This window comes from Filobasidium floriforme (genome assembly GCF_021052385.1).
Source record: "Filobasidium floriforme strain CBS 6241 chromosome Unknown HD553scaffold_10, whole genome shotgun sequence".
NCBI lineage: Eukaryota > Fungi > Basidiomycota > Tremellomycetes > Filobasidiales > Filobasidiaceae > Filobasidium > Filobasidium floriforme.
In genome coordinates this window covers 140,491-160,778 of record NW_025763631.1, presented here as the reverse complement: position 1 = coordinate 160,778, position 20,288 = coordinate 140,491, and the positions used below count along the sequence as shown (strand labels likewise).

The 20,288-nt window shown below is 52.4% G+C and overlaps 6 protein-coding genes across 6 annotated transcripts; 3 read left to right on the top strand and 3 right to left on the bottom strand.

Moving 5' to 3' along the window:
* Nucleotides 1-690: 690 nt before the first annotated feature.
* Nucleotides 691-1,439, bottom strand: HD553DRAFT_341796 (uncharacterized protein; the record flags this gene model as incomplete). The annotated part of the gene is made up of 3 exons (XM_046182671.1): nt 691-823; nt 894-1,228; nt 1,290-1,439. The coding sequence occupies 3 exons, from the start codon at nt 1,437-1,439 to the stop codon at nt 691-693; spliced, it is 618 nt and encodes a 205-aa protein (XP_046036781.1).
* Nucleotides 1,440-1,582: 143 nt separating this feature from the next.
* Nucleotides 1,583-2,458, bottom strand: HD553DRAFT_323759 (uncharacterized protein; the record flags this gene model as incomplete). Its single annotated transcript, XM_046181431.1, has 5 exons — nt 1,583-1,795; nt 2,064-2,155; nt 2,218-2,235; nt 2,300-2,347; nt 2,413-2,458. The coding sequence occupies 5 exons, from the start codon at nt 2,456-2,458 to the stop codon at nt 1,583-1,585; spliced, it is 417 nt and encodes a 138-aa protein (XP_046036780.1).
* A 672-nt stretch (nt 2,459-3,130) lies between these two features.
* On the top strand, nt 3,131-4,099 carry HD553DRAFT_323758 (uncharacterized protein; the record flags this gene model as incomplete). The annotated part of the gene is made up of 2 exons (XM_046181430.1): nt 3,131-3,220; nt 3,242-4,099. 2 exons carry the CDS (start codon nt 3,131-3,133, stop codon nt 4,097-4,099), a joined length of 948 nt encoding a protein of 315 aa, XP_046036779.1.
* A 2,463-nt stretch (nt 4,100-6,562) lies between these two features.
* HD553DRAFT_323756 (uncharacterized protein) lies at nt 6,563-7,555 on the top strand (the record flags this gene model as incomplete). The annotated part of the gene is made up of 4 exons (XM_046181429.1): nt 6,563-6,914; nt 6,960-7,030; nt 7,122-7,310; nt 7,451-7,555. 4 exons carry the CDS (start codon nt 6,563-6,565, stop codon nt 7,553-7,555), a joined length of 717 nt encoding a protein of 238 aa, XP_046036778.1.
* Nucleotides 7,556-7,848: 293 nt separating this feature from the next.
* On the bottom strand, nt 7,849-8,604 carry HD553DRAFT_323755 (uncharacterized protein; the record flags this gene model as incomplete). The annotated part of the gene is made up of 5 exons (XM_046181428.1): nt 7,849-7,999; nt 8,076-8,158; nt 8,220-8,337; nt 8,405-8,467; nt 8,534-8,604. 5 exons carry the CDS (start codon nt 8,602-8,604, stop codon nt 7,849-7,851), a joined length of 486 nt encoding a protein of 161 aa, XP_046036777.1.
* Nucleotides 8,605-9,726: 1,122 nt separating this feature from the next.
* HD553DRAFT_323754 (uncharacterized protein) lies at nt 9,727-10,450 on the top strand (the record flags this gene model as incomplete). Its single annotated transcript, XM_046181427.1, has 3 exons — nt 9,727-9,748; nt 9,814-9,979; nt 10,108-10,450. The coding sequence occupies 3 exons, from the start codon at nt 9,727-9,729 to the stop codon at nt 10,448-10,450; spliced, it is 531 nt and encodes a 176-aa protein (XP_046036776.1).
* Nucleotides 10,451-20,288: the final 9,838 nt, after the last annotated feature.

Here is a 20,288-nt window from a genome sequence, read left to right as displayed (position 1 = left end):
TGCAGTAGCGGGGATCTACTGCATCATAGAATACGGCAACTGCTGCGACGAGAGGAGGACATCGAGTTAGCGCGGGAGAGGCTAGCTATATCTCGGGAGATCTCTGTGAACGATCACAACTTACGACACGATCGAAGGATGAACGAACCTTATTCGCCGGGCGATTGGGTTCTGTTGCGAGATTCTGCAAGAGACGTCACATATCAAACCAAGGACGCAGATAGATGGTTCGGACCTTATGTTGTGGTGGAACAGACCAGAGGTAGAGCTTACCGGATCCGAGAGCTAGATGGAGCGCTGCGCCAAGAATTGGTGGCGCATACGCGTTTACGCCCGTACTACCGACTCGACATTCTTCAAGGCTTACCGGAAGTGATCTTACCCGAAGACGGGGAAGTAGAAGATTCCACGGATGACGAAGAGGAGGAAGACCGGAATGAAGAAGAAGATATCGAGCGACAGTGGGGATGGATGCGAGACATGGACGAGCCAAGACCTACCGGACCTTGGGTGCCCACGGCTCGCGATACCCTACGTATCTGATAGGGAGGCTAGGACGGGGAGCCTAGTCGGAAAGAGGGAAGGATACGAGGATAGAAAGGCAAAAGGTAGAAGAGAGAACGAGAGAAAGGAATGCGAGAAGAGAAAAACATTATATAGACATAAAAAGAAGGAAAACCGTACAAGGAATCACGCTAGCGGGAGCTGGGTCATGTGGGATATGATGAGGATATCCCTAGGGGACAGCACCGACCGCCATCGCAAAAACTCGGCATACCGAGCATCGGTCTCCTCCTTGAGAACGGTACGGAACAGAGGGGTTCTGTTCAAACGAAAAAAAAATATGGAAGAGAGTCAGAGACGGGATATCTAGTATGCGGAAGAAGACGAACCTTAGAAGCTCCGTGCCTTCGGACGATGGCCGCGGGAGAGAGTAGAGATGGTTCCTCCCATACTCCAGCATCCAACCCAACGACAGTTCGATCTCTGCCTCGGGAACCTTCGCCCACCCTGCCACGCTCGTCAAAAGAAGCGTGAAGGAGAAGAGCCACGCCTCCTTGCGCCAGGGGTCCTGGCTCCTCGCAACCTGAAACAGGATGCGATCGAGGAGACTGTAGACGTCCCCCGGGAAACCCAAGACCGCGCCGGTACCGGGAAAGGGAATATAGAATCCGAATATATCCCGGAGGATCGTTCGGACGGCGAGGAATAGTTCGAATAGAAAGCGCTGTGAAGAAAGTTAGATCGAGATGAATGGAAGGCCTAGGAAGGATAGCGAGAGGGCCTACTTGTTTCCATTCCGGTAGAGGGAAGCAGCGGTTTCCCTCACGACTCCTCACCCTCCATTCATCGTTCATCAACGCCCAGGCATCCGCGTTGGTCCACACGGGAGCAGTGATATCCGGGCGGGATTCGACATTGTGGAAGGAAGAGTTCATTGTGGGGAACGTTTTACTATTCTAGGATGGAGTACGAGCGAGAAGTATGTGATTGAGATAGATAGTGAAATACCGGATATCGAGAAGAAAGAAGACATCAAGAAGGAGGGCATGAAGCTTCTTAAGTATATGGGGAACGTATACTAAGAAGCATAGCTTCTTTGGGCAATTCGGTAAAACCACGAGAAGACAAAAAGAACAGAAAAAACGACGATCCGAGTAGCGAAGTGATACGACGACGACGGCGCTAGAACCCGCGCAGTGGATACGACGACAGAGTTTGTATGTCGAAGGATCGGCGGACGACCGGGGAAGACGACAACGAAAGGACGTTTGTGCGTAAGCACGTAGAGATACTACGTGTACGGGAAGTTCGGAATAATACGGAGATTAGGAAGAAGCACCACAACCGTCGAGAAGCCTGCTGCAGCAAAAATCAGAAGAGAGAACGAGAAGGCTACGGGACGATATCATCGTCACATCGGACTACACGACTACAACCGCAGTCCATTCATCCCTCGCGACGGGCCTCCTTTTCGTAGGGAGGCGGAGGCTGAAGCGAAGAAGGATAGAGATCGGTTGGTTAAGTGTGTCGGAAGAAGAAGACGTAGGAGGGAGACGTACGGGGGGAGTGTCGTCGCGGACGACGATGGGAGAATCGTCGCGGACGACGATGGGGTTTTGAGCCGTTCCGGGCTCGTAGCGAGGTGGCGGGGCTGCAATACATATATCGGGGATCAGTATACCTATACGAAATATGGACCAGCTTCGTACTCACTCGAACCGCTAGGACGGGCTAAAACGAGGAACCGAGAAGGAGGATTAGACTCAGCCAAGAGAACGTACTCGAGTCGACTTACGCCGGTGAGACCCAGGACCCCGAGGAAGGTTCCTCGGAGAAGTGTTGGCTACGGAGAACAAGAATAGGAAGGTCAGCAAAGAAGAAGGATGAAGACTAGAGAGAGATACGTACCTTTCTTGGCAGGGGAGGGGGTGTTCTTCTTAGGAGCCTTGGACATTTTGACGTTTTAGGTATGAAGAAGAGAAGAGAGAGATATGAGGGAGGAAGGGGGGATAGACGGAAACGACAAAACGACTTAGACTATATACCTTTCGAAGAAGCTCGAAATCGGTGTACGCGACGTCACGGGACCCTTGAACTTGCTTCCGCTCGACGACAGCGACTATGGCGGAGTTGGAGTACTACTACAGTTGTGCCTACGATAAGGCATATCAAGGAGAGAAATCAGGCAGCGAATATCATCGATGATCTAAGTTCGAGCTTCTTAGGTGGATACGTGCTTTGCTTACCCAATCGGGAAATTCGAGGTGACGCACCCCGTTTCCCGATGACGTTATCTTCCGACGAAGAATCTAGCGAGCGACAACTTCCCATGGGTATACTAAAGGCAGGAGAACAGCGACGATCTACCCGACTGAAGTGTAGGGATTCCGAGGAACAAAGACGACGATTTGGAACAAAAAGAAACCTCCCGCGCGTAGGAATTTGCATCCGCGGTCGTACATGGACAAAAGCGCGACTACACCTCTGCCATCTGAAACACGTTCCTAAGCAAGGTGTTCACGTCGGTACCTGGTGGACACTGCTGTTGGGATGGGTATAAAGACTCACGGGATACGGTCGAAGACTGAAGAGCATACGACGGAAGACACATCCAGCATCAGGCAAGATGGACGAAGGTTTTATCAACGACGAGGTCGACTATAGCGTCGAAGACGACAGCTATACCGACGACCAACTCCCTACCAACTACGAGAGAGTTTCTGCTCAGGTACAGTAGGAAACCCCTTCTAGCTGGGGCGACGACATTCCAGATACCGTCAAGGCTATGCCTGCTCCTACTATCGTCACGGGTACACCTAGAGTCAGCGGGGCTGCTCAGAAGGAAACCCGGGCGGAACAAAGTACTACGAAGCCCAACGAGGCGGCGCGTGTTGCACGAGCTCGGACCACTGAGGAAATCCTCAAGTGTGGACGCTGTGGTACCAACGCGCATGGACAGGGCCGTGGATGCCCTTGGTTGGAAGAAGTATTGAGGAGCGGCGCCCTCACACGGGTCGGAACGGACGACAACTACGACCTGATCCGATTGGACCTTGCCGAACCTTTATCTTTGAACCGGTACATCTCTAATCATAAGGGGGCACCGATCAAGAGTACTAAGGAAGCATTCGAGTTGAGCTGCCGGAGCTACTCGATGAACTCGGTTAAGGCCATTCCGAAGTGGTACCGATTCGAAGGGCAGATTCCATCCTTGCTGGGAAGGATGAGGACTACGATTGACTCAAGGGCCGGGGTTCCCTTGAGGGTGAACGAGAATACGAGGATCGAGAGGGCTGCGCCGTTCTACGGAGGCGTCGGGCCTAGCTCGGTTCCCCGTTTGATGACCGGTAGAACTCCCGCTCGACCGCTCGCGGAGAGGATCACACCTGCTGGTAGTGGACGCTGGAGAGACGATCGTCTTGATAGGCACGAACACCGACCCGTAACCGTTACTCAGGAGGTTATGCGAGGACCTACGCCGGTGTTCATTACTTCCAAGACCGAAGACAACTTCATCCTTACCGATTCAACTGGGAAGGATTACTTGTTGAACCGTGGTTCGATTGCGGCGTGGACCCGTCAGGGACCGCTTTAGCGACTGAGGACATTGCAGGGAAGAAGAGAACGACTTGTGGTGACAGGAATCTATCGGCCCCGACGGTCGCCTACTTCCTACATCCGCGGTTCGCTCTCGACTACCTCGACCTCGCCGCTGTTGGTCACGGTGGATTACTAGACGGCAGCCGACGGTGGATTAGAAGGTTTCATCGGACGACGGGAGACGGGATACACGTGTAAAGGTCGAGGCATACGGGCAGAGGAGAAGCGGAAGACGCACGGCCCGGAGTATAGACCGTTCCGGTACTTTACTCGGTCGCGCTGGCGTAAGCGTACGCTAGACACGTATAAAGGTCCCCACCTCGATATTCGATTCCCCTCTTTTCCATCGCCGTTTCACCGTTGTAGTAGTCAAGCAAGCAGTAGAGAGACCAGTAGTAGACGTTTATTCATAGCTTTTATCCCACATCTCACTTTCGGTATACACCTACCGTTCGACCTCGCTGATTCGCCGCTTCGCGTTTCACGTTTACTTCCCATCACCCGCTTAAGACGACGGATCTATAGCTGGCTTCCGGACAAGGTTAAGTAGATCGGCGTCAGAGTACGGCCCTTGCTAGCTTACCACCCCGAGAGGTTTCGAGTTTATACGACTTCGACGTATCGCGTTTGATCGGAGATATCACCTTTTACCTTCGAACGTCACGTGACCTGAATCACGTAACGTTTACACGACTTTACCTACCTCCTACCCCCCCCTATAGTCTACCGGGAACAGCACTTGCCTACCTGGACATCCCTTACCACTCCTAGGCTTAGCAACCCTATCTACCTACCTTACCGCCAACTCAGACGAGTTGTTGTTTGACGTCGTCATCGACGTTTGATCCCGAAGGCCGGGATTGACCCCACAGCGTCGAGCGGTGTTTCCTGTTCGCGTTTAAGTTAAGCTTGAGCAGAGGGGAACGTCGAACGGAAGATTGGGTAGGTCAGCCGACCGAAGCCTGTTCGTCAATCGTGTTCTTGTAGGTCGTCCCAGCTCACAGCATCCCTAATGCCAGGAGCTCAGATGACGATCCGCGGGCCACCGATCTCGATGCGGGAATGGCATTATCTGCTGTCGTTGATATCTTCTCGCGCAAAGCATCCATCGACACTACTCTCAACCTTCGCCACATTGGTCAGATCCGGGGTAAGGGGGGTGGCCAGAAAGTTCTGGCGATGGACGATCCGGACGGGCGACGGGAGGGCGGTCCGACATCTTGAAGACGGCAATAGTTCGTCCGTCATTAGCCGGGCGGTTGTTGTTCGATCTCGGGATGCGGGCCGAGCTCACCGGAGCTGAGAGACAAGATATGGTGATAATTCACCATGGTGTCTTGGTGTGGAAGGAGGGCGAAGGAAGGACGAGTGGTTCCTTGCTCCGAGAGCATCGATCAGATCGACTATGGTGGTTCCATGCTGCCTGAGGTGAATTCGCCCATAGTCTCACTGACAGAGAGCCAGAGAACGTTGAACCAGATGGGCCCGAGCGGTCGTGCCGTGTCGTGTCAGAGCAGTACGGCGGTGGGCTGTCACGTGGAGAATCTCAAGCGCTCACCATGAACAAGACAAAATCCAGGAAGGTATAGTTGAGGTCTCGCCGCCTGAGGGTGTCTTCACAGGGATGGGGCTATCTCTTTATGCTCCGAGATCGCCGACCTCAAGATCGGCCAAGACATTTGGAGATTAACCACCTGGCCACAGCAACTGGATGGTGGAAAATCGTAGGCATAATCAGTCCCAGTTCATTCCCACTCGATGCCCCTATCGCACGTGAAAGGAAACAATCCAGTTGCCATCCTTGTACGGTCCATTCGCAGTCTTTGCCGGGTCCACTAAACCTTGGTGTTAGCCAAAGTCAGGCCTGTCACCGCAGCGAAGAGACGGGATCGAGTGCGAGTCCGTGTGAGAGTCGAGCCGAATCTGCGACCGAGTCAAGTTCGAGTGTGAGCCCAGGCGATTTCAAGTCCGACTACAACTTCGGGTCGGCTCGCACTCGACCCGCTGTCTAAGAGGACCTGGCAGTTAGGCGCCAGGCGATGCGAGACGAAGGAAGAGTCAGCACGGGGCTCACCAGATCGATACCGCATATGGATACATGACGCTCGTCCAGCTCGGGCCTGCTTAGGATGAGACCGACGAAGTATTGATAGAGCTCAAACTATGTCGTCGAGGTATTTATCGCTGATGCGTGGTTGGTCGGGCCCCTTCATCATCCCGGTGTTATTTTAGCATCCGGCGCGGTCATCTCCGATCAAAGGAGGTTTCAACCTTCAAACCTCGACGAGAGCGTCCTGTAGCTCTGTAGACTATAAGTACAAATACTTGCACTCGGACCCTCCCCCCTGCCCTGTCGCCTTTCCCCCCTCCTGACCCTCCTTTGAATCTCCTTTTACTTCATTCGAACCTCTTCGCTTTCCTTCTGACGAATTGAACATACCTGCTACCGTATTCAAGGATGTATAGGAGATCTCCTCGCTCGCCGCGAAACCGCACATCGGCGCATCAACCACCAACAACGACCTTTGCGACCGTGTCGATAGAAAGGACCTTTACTTCGAGTCCTTTAAGTCGACAACAACAACGGCAACAACAACAACAACCATCCTGCACTCCGTCCTTCACCATCTCTCCCATGACGGAAAGACCACCCCCTGGGGATCCGGTACAGGCACAACGGGACGGATACTTGATGAGACAAACCGAGCACGAGTTTGGGCGGGAGGAGACGGCGGCGACCTCGACTCCTTTGAAGGGCGATTTGAATACCCTCAACGATAAGAAACGACAAGGCATCATCTTGACGCCAAGTAAAGTCGCCTTGATCTTTGACTGCTGTCCGTATGCGTGAGTAGTTGTCGTCGTTGTGGTGATCGTGTTCTACCCCATCATCCATCCATCCTTCCTTTCGTCCGCCTTCCTTTCGGTTGAAAGATAACGCATCCTCAATCTGACGTACCATTTCTCCTGATGCTAACCTACTTGTACTCTCTCTTGCATCGTATCCTTTCATCCAGATCATCGGACCCAGACTCCAACCAGATCATCGGACCCAGACTCCAACCTCGATGTCGACGTGGGATGTCGATGATGGCAATCGAGCAGGATCGGTTCCCCAGGATCTCAGCCCCGAGAGGTCGACAAGGATCGCGACAGACGGTCTCGGGATTGCGATAGACGAGCTCGGGATTCCTAACGGTCTCGTTGTAAGCGGGAACATCACGCAATTGTCAATCGTCAACAACTTTTGTTGTCTGGGATCACATGCACATGCGTATGTACCTGCGCATGTGGCTGCGCATGTACCTCGGGCTCCAACTCCACTTCCTCATGCTATTCCTCATAGCATTCGCCACCCCCGATCCGAATTCCGACGATGGTCACGGTCAAGTGGATGTCACTTCGAGGGAGGAGGTCGTTCCTCGATCACCCTGTGCCAGGCGGGAACTAAACGGTCAGTAATACACCCCTCGACTGGAGATGCACATTCATTGAAGACAATTGACGAAACGTTGTTGCTGCCTCTTTACAGTCGGCGATGAGGCTGATCTCCGTTCAGCTACGTCGGGAATGACAGCCGGTCAAAAGGCCGGACGCATTCATGAGCTACAGCTCCAAGTTGAGCGCCTCGAGAGACAGCTCGAAGTCTCCCAGTCAGCCAACCATGCCCTCAACAGGCTATGCAGGGTCGAACGATCCGCCCCAGTCAAAGCCGCTGTCTCAGGCAGAGCGAACATCGACCGACTACGAGCCAAACCTATAGTAGACGCGGAGATTAGAGAAGAGTTGTTGGCTCGGCTCCATGAGACGCAGAAGGAGGTTGACAGGTTGAGGCAGCGGCGGGAGATCGATAAAGTTGTCGCCGATAGGTTTGGCAGAGATATCACGGACTGAGCTGTATACTAGGCGGATCGTTTCAGGCTTCTGTTGATATGTACGAGTATGTTTGTGATCGCTTCCATTCTCGTCACCGGTCGGAGATCGGCGAGACAGAAGGTCGAGACAGCGACCCATATATCGTCAGCGAGACATGATGTATCTTCATAGATTGCATCTACACGGCGGGGAACCAAGATCATCCTCTACTCAGACTTCAACTTCTCGATCTCCTCTACCCTCTTGTCAACGAGGCCCGTCTTGACGTCCTTCTTGGACACCTTCTCTCCAGGAGGATCTCCCAATCCGTTCCAATAACCTGCCTTCTTCGTGACAATTTCATTTTCGAGCATCCCCCTGTTTATGTGATATGATGTCAATTGTGTTCGAAGGCAGAGACGGCAATGGAAAGAACACCACTCACTGGCGGACGGGGGTGTTAAAGGCCGTGGGCTTGACGTGACCTTTGAGTTTCGCAATGCGGGAACTGAAAGCATGCAAGATATGTTAACGTAGGTAACAGACGATCGAAGCAAGTGGGGTGCGAACATACCTGATGTCGGGCTTGAGGGGAGTTGCAGGGTTCGTGTTGACCTTGTCCTTGGGGGGGTTCGGGGCGGACATGCTGATGATGCGAGCCAATATGAGAATCTGACGCGGTGATAACTCTTGGCAAAGACTTTGCTCACTTGGCGTGAAGTCAAGCTTACGTAAGTACAGGGAGTGGTATCGGAAAGTAGGTGGAAGATGTAAATGACAGTATGGGAAGGGTAACTTATAACTTACGGATCGCACGACGTGGTGACCACCTATATATATTCCACTAGAGGAATGTCGGGGATCACGGATTGACAATCGGCTTTGATCCTTCTAAGGATCTTCCGGTCATCTCGGAGCGCGGAGAGACCATGTGGGGCATACACCTCGATCCACGATAGAAGCCCTTGATCGCCCGGTCGATTGTCTCCCGCGACTCCATCTCAAAGGAGTCTTCCATTCAGGGGTTACCCCGTTTCGATTTCGATCGACCGCGCGCTGAAGAGGAGTCTTCCATTCAGGGGTTACCCCGTTTCAATTTCGATCGACCGCGCGCTGAAGAGGAGTCTTCCATTCAGGGGTTACCCCGTTTCAATTTCGAGTTTGTGTCAAAGCTTCTCCCCCTTCACCCCTGCGCGGCCCGGGTTCCGGCGATTGAACGCTTGATAGCTTGATCAAAAGGACCCCTCGCACTCGCGTGTCAAGATGAAACGCAATCAAATAGAAGGCCCGGATGTGCGAATCTGACTTCCGCTCCACAATCACAGAAGCCGTGAGGATTGGCAAGGGAGGCGAGGGGGACTTAGGGGTCTGATGCGCGACTATCCGTTGCCCGTTGTCGCCCGATCAACTTGATGATCCTCTCCCGATTGAGATGGGCTTGGATCTCACGGCGATCCATCAAATCTCACCCGATCCCGCTTGGATTTTGGGTTTTGCCCCTCATCATCAAACATTTCTCTGCCATCCTCTCGCCCCGTGCCCTCCATCAATGAAACTTCATACTTCTATGACATCAGCATGGGTAGGTGCCCGCTGGACAAGCTGGGTATAACACCAACAAGGACTTCAAGGGGATGCGATCGACTTGTCCCTAACTATTGCTTGAGAGATATTCAAATCGACCTACTATCTGCAGCTTTAGCGCTCTCTGATTATCCGACATCAAACAACCCAACGTGAAGAAACTTGCAAGACTCTCTACGCCAGATGACTCTGGCCAAGCAGACACGTGAGTAGCCGTCGGGGGTTCATCGTCCGAAAGCGACCTAACGTTGGTTTCTTCAACGAACCCAGTCAAGGAAAATCGACCTTCCCGTCAGGCTTGCGAGATTTCCGCCTCGTTGAAATTATCCTTCGACAGAAACGAAATCTACCACGAGCTTGGGAACAATGTGTTAATTACGGTCAATCCGGGAGGAATCCAGGCAGGGACTATCTCTTCTAAGAGTGAGGAGGTTCTGTGAGTCCCCCAGTCTAGCCTGACCCGACGACACCTCGCTACCAGAAAGAAAGTCGTTACTTGACTGACTTTTCTTTCTTTCATCCCGTGCCGATCCATTCGTTCCCGGTTTTTTCTTGGGATGACAGGAAAGAATACATGGAGAAGTTTCTAGACCGAACGTTGAAGAGTAATCGAGATGATCCCAACCCATCCTCTTTAGATAACGACCAAGCTCTCTTGTCGTCAAAGATGGCCTACACCATTATAGCCACGGGAGTTTCCGGCTCGGGAAAGACCACCATCCTTCAACACGTCCTTCGCCTGATCCTGGGACGAGATACCAACTCCATCACAAGGGTGTTGTCGATCGTTTATCCGATCATGGCATGCAGTAGGACAGCAGCAGAATATCATCGGACGAAGGCTGTCGATGTCAGTGCAGGCCTGCTTGATCTGAAGTTTCTAGTAACTCAATTCAAAGTTCAATGAATTAATTGACATGAGAATACAAATTGCTAGTAACATACCTAGTAACTCAATTCAAAGTTCAATGAATTGATTACTAGGGAAATAGTGAATATAGTATAGTAAAAGGTGAAAATGAAAGCTGATGTAGTAGACGCGAAAACGCGATCACGTGACTTCACCTCCACCCTTTTTCGCTTCGTAATATTTCGTATGTTTGTCGTAGTTCGAGAGTGAAGATAGAGTCGTTGATGAATAAGGAGTAAACGAGTGTGTATGTCGTTGTCGAGATCGGATGTCGGGTCGCGATACGTTCAACGCGTCGTAGTATTTTCGTAATCGGTGGGCCTCCACCAGAATGTTGTTCGGTCTGATAAACGAGTGTGTCTATATTCGTATGTTCGGAAACGAGATGTCGGGTTGAGTTCCACGTCGAGGACGGCCTCCACCGGATTGGACTGCCCGCTAGGCCTTCATGATGTGCTTTCCAAGTCCGAGAGTCTCCAGGTGCCTCGCGAGGGTGGTGACGGGAACGACTTTCGTGAAGATGTCCGCAGCGTTTCGTTCGGAGGCGATTTGCACTACTCCGATCGACTGATCGAGAACCTTCTCCCTGACCCAATGGTAGTGGGTGTCGATGTGTTTGCTGTGCTCGGAGATGATGGGGTTCTTCGTAAGGGCGATCGCCGACTTGTTGTCCTCATGAATCACGATCGCCTTCCAGTCGAATCCGAGTTCTTCCTTCAATCGGGAGAGCCAAACGGCCTCTCTACCAGCAGCTGAGAGTGCCATGTATTCGGCCTCTGTGGTGGAGATCGACACGCTTTTCTGCTTCTTCGACTTCCAGCAGATCGCACCTCCCATCGTAAACACCCAACCGGTGACTGACCTGCGACCGAGTGGATCCTTCGCGTAGTCGGCATCGGCGTATCCAACAATCTCGAGGTCGTTCCCGCCCAGCATCAGGCTGTAGTCCTTGGTTCCTTGGATATATCGGAGGAGTCGCTTTACTCCTTTCCAAGAAGACATTTGCGGGTTTGACGAGAATCGTGCGAGTACACCGACAGCGAAAGCTAAGTCAGGCCGGGTGCACAGCATTGCGTACATGACCGATCCGATTGCTGACAGGTAAGGAAGTCTATCGCATGGGTCGTCACCGTTTTGGTAGTCCTTCAACATGATAGTCGGGTCAAGAATCGGAGATGTGACGTCGGAGGATTCTTCCATGCCGAAGCGTTCCAGTACGGTATTCAGGTATTTCGTCTGACTCAAGTAGATTCGCCGGGCCTCGCGGTCTCGTGTGATTTCCATACCCAAGAAGATGGTTGGTTTTCCGATGACCGTCATTTCGAACCAGCTTTCCAACCATCGCTGAACCTCAGCCCCTCCGTCGGTTGTCTTCGATACGATGAGTAGGTCGTCGACATATAGAACGATGTAGACGATTTCACCGTTCGGAAGAGCCCCAACGAATAGAGAGGGATCGTTTTGAGACTGTGCAAGACCTTTCGAAATAAGCTTCTTGACGAATTCTTCGTTCCAGCATCGAGGGCTTTGTTTGCAACCGTATAGGGAGCGCTTGAGCTTGCAAACAAGATGTTCCTTCCCGCGTTCAGCGTGACCTTCCGGTTGATACATGTAGACGTCTTCCTTGATGTACCCGTTGAGAAACGCGGTTTTGACGTCCATTTGTAAGATTTCTAAGTCTTGCGAGGCTGCGAGGGAGAGCACCATTCGGATGGCGGTGCTTTTGGCAACAGGCGCCCAAGTTTCTTCGAAATCCTCTCCCTTCTTCTGACCGAATCCCCAAACCACAAGTCTTGCCTTGTGCCGTCCGTCTTCCTTGACCCTGAACAGAAACTTGTTCGTGAGTACGTTCGCGCCTTCAGGTTTCTCCACCAACTCCCAAACGCCTGCGCGTCGAATTGATTCCATCTCGTCATCCAGCGCTTTCTGGAACTTGTCACCGTCAGGGCCTTCGAGAGCCTGTTCAACCGTCAGGTTCTCGTTCGCCAAGCTGGCGATCTCGCACTTTTCCCAATCCGTAATGTCCCCGTCACAAATGAGAGCAGACGACCTGACGTAGTCTGTGAGGTGCTTTGGGAGTTTCTTGATGCGTGACGGTCTCGAGCTCGCCGCAGTTGTAGTCGACCTAGCAGACTTCTCCGCCGTCGATTTGGAGATGTCCGTCTCGGTCGAACTTGATTCCGGAATTGTACGAGCCGGTTCGGGAACTTGCTCCGAACTTCCAGTATCATTTCCAGCCTCTTGTCCCTCTCCGGAGTCATCTTCGCTCTCGGGTAGGGGAACCTTTTCCGCCAACGGAGTAGGGTCCGGCGTAGGGGGCAGAGCTTGGGTGGGATCCTCCTTCTTCTCGAAGCGACAGTCTTGGATCCTGATTCTATGAACCTTTCCGTTCGATCTGTCCAGAATCAAGTAGTTCCTTGAGTCGTCGTAGCCCACGAAGATCCCTTTCTCTGCCTTGTCGTCCAGCTTTCGTCGCTTCTCCCTGGGGATATATGTGTATACCGTGTCGCCAAAGATCTGTAGGTGCTTGAATGACGGACGCTCGCCATGGAAAAGCGTCCACGGAACAGATGTGTCAGGAATAGCTTTGGTCGGTAGCATGTTCCGAGTTTGAACAAAATATCCAACCGCTAGGCCCCAAGCACCCTTCGTCATACCGCTCGCGTGCAGCAATGTCCTTACTCCTTCGACGATGGTTCTGTTCGCGCGCTCGGCTACTCCATTCATCTGCGGGGAGTAGGGCATGGTCGTGTTGTGCACTATGCCCTTGGAATCGGTGTATCCCTTAAACAACGATTGGATGTATTCACCACCGTTATCGCTGATTAACTTCTTCACTTTCTTCCCGGGAAGCTGATTCTCCCACCGAGCGACGTAGTGTTTGAAGGCGTTCAAAACATCGTCCTTCTTTGCGATCAGGTAGGCAACCGTGTACCTCGAATAGTCGTCGATGAAGAGGGCCATGTATTTCTTCCCATGGACCATGTCTTGTACTTCGAAGGGACCGCATAGGTCAGAATGGATGACCTCCAACGTGGCTGTCGCCCGAGGAACCGTTCCATTGAAAGGCGAGCGGGAGGTCTTCCCAATGATGCAGTCTTCGCACTGAGCGGGAGCGGGTGTCTCATCGAGGTAGAAGTCGTCCACCAGGTTCTGCCTGGCAAGTTTCCTGATACCGTCGTAGTGAAGGTGACCAAACTTTCGGTGCCAGACCCCGATGGGCTCATGATGTTGAGTGACGAGAGCTTGCTCTACGATATCCGGGTGGGTTTCAAGTCGGTATAGTCCCCGGTCAAGCTTTCCGCATCCGACCACTTTCCCGTCTCTGACAATCCTACACTCTCCCGTGTGTGCCGGCATTGTGATTGACAGCCCGGCTCGGGAGAGAGATGGTACGGACAGTAGGTTGACGGACAGTACGGGAACATGCAGACAGTCCTCGTATACCACCTTGATGACCCTACCGTCAACCTTCATCAAGAACGCTACCTCCCCGTATCCTTCGGCATAGATGGTTCTTCCGTCTCCGAGGGCGATAGCTCGTTTCCTCGGCGTGTATTTCCTGAACCAATCTCGACGAGCAATCATGTGCGACGTAGCTCCCGAATCAATGACAACGCACTCGCTCCTGGCCACGTTCGATAGGGCGACTTCGGGAGAGATGAACTCCCTTTGTCCCAACCCGTGAGCCAGAAACGCGCTGTCCCACTGATCATGCGAGTCCGGGAGTTTGACGGTATCCGCGGTGGGGTACCGCTGTCGACTGGAGTATTGAGTGTTCGGAATGTGAGGGCTGGGGTATCGTTGAACAGGGGGAAGAGCCGAGGCAAGTCCGGTGAGGTTTAAACTGATCGGTTCTTCATCCTCGCCCTGACCGTAGTGTGCCGTCTCTCGTCCTCCCCTGCCTCGAGTAAATCCTCCGCGGGGAACGTACTCGTTTCTGCAATCCGATTTCATATGCCCTTTCTGTTGGCAGTTGTAGCATGTGATCTTCGAGAGATCTCTCTTGGGCCGGCTTCCCGAGCCTGACGGGCCTTGTCGAGGTCCGCGGTGGCTGGCAAGTAACGCCTGCAGCGATTCGTCTTTGCTGGCTTCCGATCTTCGTCTGAGGTCCTCAACCTGAAGCATTTGGTACGTCCAGGTGAGGTTCATGGCAACTTGTCCGTTCAGCAATTGGTACGTGAGGGTCTGTACGGTGGGTGACCAGGACGGGGGAAGGGATCGAAGCAATTTCATGGTGACGTCTTGTTCGGTCTTCTGTCCTCCAGCTCTCTGAATACGGTTCCAAAGGCCTCGTAGCTTTCCGTAGTGAAGCTCGAGATCTTCTCCTTCTTTCATGCGGAAGGCATCGTATTCGTCGTTGAACAGTTGGAGATTAGCAACGCCAGCTCGACCGAACGTAGCTTTGAGAGTCTCCCATTTCTCCTTGGCGTTTTCGATCCCGGAAACTATTCCGATCGCTTCGGGACCTAGCCATGTATCGATCAAGGCACAGGCCTTGAGGTTCTTGAGATCCCAGTCTCGGATTAGAGACTTCTCTTTCGCCGTAAGAGGTTTTTCCGAGAAGTTTCGGAGGTCCGAGGTCTTCTCATCGATCTTGAAGTTCGGTCGTGCGTCGTAAAGGTTTCCGGTGGCCCCCGAGTAGGTCCAGAGGTCCTTCTCAAGAAGCCTAGCTCGGATTTGATCGTGCCAGATGTCGTAGTTGTCAGCACCTCGCAATCGTTCGAGGCGACTGGGGCGGTCTTCTTCTTCGAGCGGCATCCTTTCGTTTGATGCGTGGTGTAGTGGAAGCGTTTCGTTTTCGTCTTCGGATCGACGACTCTCCTCTGATAAATCTAGGCTTGAGCTCCAGAAGTCCCTGTACCGGAGGGCTTCTAGCTCGACCTTCTGATATCAGGTAGTCGTATCTTGAATGAGTTACGCGTTGAGGTTACCGGACGATTTGTCTCAACCTCGAGCCGCTACCATGAAGTTTCTAGTAACTCAATTCAAAGTTCAATGAATTAATTGACATGAGAATACAAATTGCTAGTAACATACCTAGTAACTCAATTCAAAGTTCAATGAATTGATTACTAGGGAAATAGTGAATATAGTATAGTAAAAGGTGAAAATGAAAGCTGATGTAGTAGACGCGAAAACGCGATCACGTGACTTCATGATCTGGAATTCTAGCTCTACATCTCTCATGATCATTCCCCTGAGAAGCAGAAAGATCACCTGTCAGTCGACCTGGTGGGCTCTACAGGGTTATCGGGCACAGGATGGGTCCATCGAAGGGGATTGTGATGTGACGTGTATATATATAAGGTGAAGGGGGCATCAATGTGTCTATTAGCTATTGGCTTCCGCTGTCAGATCGGTTAGATTGGTAAAGGCGCTCGAGGCAGAATCAAGTATCTGCAACCTGACAACGCATCCGGCAAGGAACGCTCGTAAAGACCGCATCCAATTCTTGCAGTGTAGTTCCAATCCATATCAAACCATTCATAGCGGTTACCCGTACAAGCGCATCGGGCGGAGTTCCTACCACGTCTCTGCGAGCAACTTCTCCCTCTCGGCCTTTTCCTGCTGCTTCATCATCTCGCTCCAGCGAGCTACAAGGCCCTCGCCGGAATCCACACCCATGGAATTGAACATGGCTTCGGTACGAGCTTTGGCAGCGGGATCGTCCTGATCGAGGAGGACGAAGGGCGTGGCGATCTTGGGGAGGTTGTAAGGCGAGAGATGGGGTAGCTCCTTGTCGATCGTCGAACGGAGGACCCGGGAGATGATCTGTCGACCCCAATAATGAATGGGCCAGGTGTCAGCGAGGTTTGTGTTCCCCCTCTCAAAACCCCTATATAATGCTTGTCTTCCCCCTTCTGACGTAAGGAGTGTAGAAAGTAGGCGCGCGTGCACGTGTAATCAAGGATTACCGGGATTATTTCCCCATGATTACTGGGATTATTTCCCAGGATTACTGGGGACTGGGGTGATGCTTAGTCAGCATCACCCAAGTTGGGACCTCACCCCGGTGATGAAAATCTCGGACAACTAGATCATCAATATACACCACTTGACTGTTAGATCTCAAGCAATATCTTGAGTTCTAACAGGTCAGTACCTTTGTATTGGTTAATAGCACATGCCAATTGATAAAGCAATATCTTGAGTTCTAACAGGTTATGAGCCCAGCTGTTGACCCGTCTTCTCTACGTGTCAACTTCTAATCAGCCACGTCGACAGATCGACCTAGAACTTGAGATAGACAAGTCAGATAGACATCCTCCGCTACACCGGATAACAGGAAGACCACCCCTTCCCTAGACATTAGTAAACCGATCATCTCCATTACCTCGCTGTCCTTCACCATCATGTCCGACGACGAGATCACCACCAAAGGACCCAAGGTCATTGTCCTTGCCCGAGCCGGGGTCAACTATGTTGAATGGCTGGAGTCCATTCGAGACCTCTTGGCTATCAAACGCCTGCTTCCTTATGTGAAGTATGATGCCAAGGGTGAACCGGTCAAGCAGAGACCGGTCCTTCCGGAAAAGGGGGACATCACCGAGAAGATGACGGAGGCCGCTGAAGACTACGACCTCAAATGTGCCCAGGCTCTGGGTTACATCCGGCCTTCGCTTGGGGTCAACAAGCGATCGATCCAGGGGATTGATCACCCGGCCAAGGCCATGTACAAGATCAAGGAGATCCACTCCAAGACCACCTCGTTCGATGTCCAGATCCTGATCGACGAGTTCGCCAACCTCCGGCCCATTGGAGACGACTTTGAGGGGTACATGGCGAGGTTGGATACGGTGGTTGAGGGTCTGGAGGCCAACGGGCTACAAAGGGAGGATGTGGAGATCATGGCCCAATGGTCTAAGTGTCTCCGATCCTACCCGGAGGGACACCCGTACTTCAAGACTGGAGAGTTCCTTCAGTCGAACATCACCATGGGGGTCGATGTCAAGAAGGAGTCGGTCGAGAGGATGATTCTGGCCGCCTACCGTGACATTGCCAACAAGGAGATTGCCGAGAAGGATGAGGAGAAGGCCTTCCAGGCAATGGCAGCCAAGTTTGGTTATGCCAAGATTGGGACCACCGGAGTTGGATTCGGGACCGGTGGTGTTGGGAGGCGGACCTTTGGGACCGGGACCGGAACCGGGACCAGGACCGGGACCGACACCAGGATCTGCAGGTGTTGCGGGCAGAGGGGGCATATCGCCAGGGAGTGTCCTCAAGCCGAACCCAATGGGTGCCACTCCTGTGGCAAGGCGGGACATCGGGCTCCCACCTGCCCTCACCCGGACATGGTTGCCTACAGGCAGAGGCACGGAGGAGGAGGATCGGGACCGGGATTTAGAGGTGGTGACAGGGCCGCTGCCGCTGTATCTTCTTTTGATGCTGCTATGCAATCCATGACCCTCTATCAATGTCAGCCCGATCAAGCCTTGAACATCACTGAGAAGGCTTACTCACTTGCGACTAGGAAGATGACAACCCTGATCGATTCAGGTTGTTCAAGACACATGTTCGGGATGAAGAGGTTCTTTGACCTATCCCCAAACTATCAGAGAATGACTGCACCTGTCATGGTCGGAAACGGACAGGTGATCTATGCTGAGGGGATGGGCGACATCTTCTTGACCATCGAGGTTGGAGGAAAGAAGGCAGAGCTACATCTTGCAAACTGCCTGTATGTTCCCAAACTCAGTTCGAACCTGATCTCGATCTCACAGCTGGACAAAGCCGGATCGGACATCATGTTCACGGAAGGCAAGGCGATCTTGAGGAAGAACAACAAGATGACCTTGATCGGCAAGATGTTGGATACCAACCTGTATGAGGTCAATGCAAAGTCTCCGACATTACCTAAGATGGATTCAGCCAACACGGCATCGATCTCAGGACTGGGGAATATCTGGCATCAACGGCTGGGACATCTGGGTGGGAACTCGATACGGAATCTTAAGGATTCGGTGGATGGGTTTGACCAGACGTCTGTCCCACACCAGTGTGAGAGCTGCATTCTGGGAAAGATGACAAGAGCTCGATTCCCGGACAGCTCATCACGGTCAACAGAACCACTCCAGCTGATCACCTTCGATCTTGCTGGGCCTTTCGATGAGGCTATCGGAGGAGCCAAGTACTTCATGATCATGGTCGATGATTACTCCAGATACTACCATGTCGAACTCCTCAGGACCAAATCAGAGGCAACCCGATGGTTGAAACAGGTTCTGACTCAATGGGAAAATCAGTTGAGTCGATCAGTCAAGGTTCTTCGGTCCGATGGTGGGGGAGAATTTGACAACAGAGCGATCAGCCAGTTCTGTGAAGAGAAGGGGATCCGAGCTCAGATGACTACAGCTCGAACACCAGAACAGAATGGGGCAGCGGAGAGAGCTGTCCGGACCATCAAAGAGGGTACTCGGACTCTCTTGATCGATTCCGGTCTCAGTAACAAGTACTGGGGTGCTGCTGCAAAGAACTTTGCATACGTCCGGAACCGGACCCGGACCGCAAAGACAGGAGAGAAGACACCGATAGAACTCTTCACTGGAAAGAGACCGTCGGTCAGTCATCTGAGGGTGTTTGGATGTGTCGCTTACATGCACATACCAAAAGAAGACCGGGTTGGTCAGATCTGGAAACCCAAGGCAAAGCGGTGCATCTTCCTTGGATATGGAGAGGAAGAGTTGAAGGCCAAGAAAGCTTGGACACTCTTCGATCCCTATGCTCTCAAGAAACATGTGACGGTACATGTCAAATTCTGTGAAGACCAGAGATGGGCCGATCAAAAGACCAACATCGCAAAAGGAGACATTTTCTTCCAGGACATCTCACCTGCAATCGGGGAAGCCGAACTGACTGTCGGGGAAGAAGCCCAACCGGTTGATCCAGAGATCGGGGAAGCTGGACCGAGGATTGATGAAGCTGAACCAGAGATCCTGGATCCTCGACCGGAGATTGGAGAAGCTCAACCAGAGATTGGGGAAGCTGAGCGAGAGATGGGGGAAGTTGAGCGAGAGATTGGGGAAGCCGAACCTGAAATAGGGGAAGCCCCAGTTCAGCCAGCAGGACCGATACCACTGCCGCCAAGTAGGATTCCGGTCCCGGTGGATCAACAAAGCACTCGGAAGAAAGGAACTGGTATCTGGAAGAACTATGAGTATGTTCCAGTACCAGCTCAAGGATCGGGGATTCCACAGGTCTTACCGGATGGTGCAAGACGGTCCCGACAAGCTCCAAAGAGATTCCAGGATCATGCGGCCATTGCACACGGACCCAAGCTTGAGGACATAATGGATCAAGCTTTCTTGACATCGGCTGAGATGGATCCTGCCGATCCCATCTATCTGGATGCGAAGCTGGATGAGATGGCATCGATGGCCAAGAACCAGGTCTGGACCCTGGTCCCGAGGCAGACCGGACAACCAAAGCCGATCTCAGTCCGATGGGTCTGTACCATGAAAGACCTACCCGATGGTACTCAAAAGCCAAAGGCCAGACTGGTTGCTCGGGGCTACACCCAGAAAGCTGGGATCGACTATCAAGAGATCTTTGCCCCGGTTGTCAAACTGGAATCCATTCGGTACATCATCGCTCGAGCGTGCCAGAGACAGATGGTTCTGTCACAAGGTGACGTCAAGACCGCCTTCCTCTCCAGCAGCATGGAAGGAGAGACCGTCTACATTGAACAGCCTGAGGGATTCAAGGAACCCGGGAAGGAGGACCATATCTGCCTATTGAACAGAGCAATCTATGGTCTTCATCAATCTCCTCGTCTGTTTTACCGGCACATCAGAAAGATCCTGGGTGGATTTGGGTTCTCATCGATCTCAGCAGA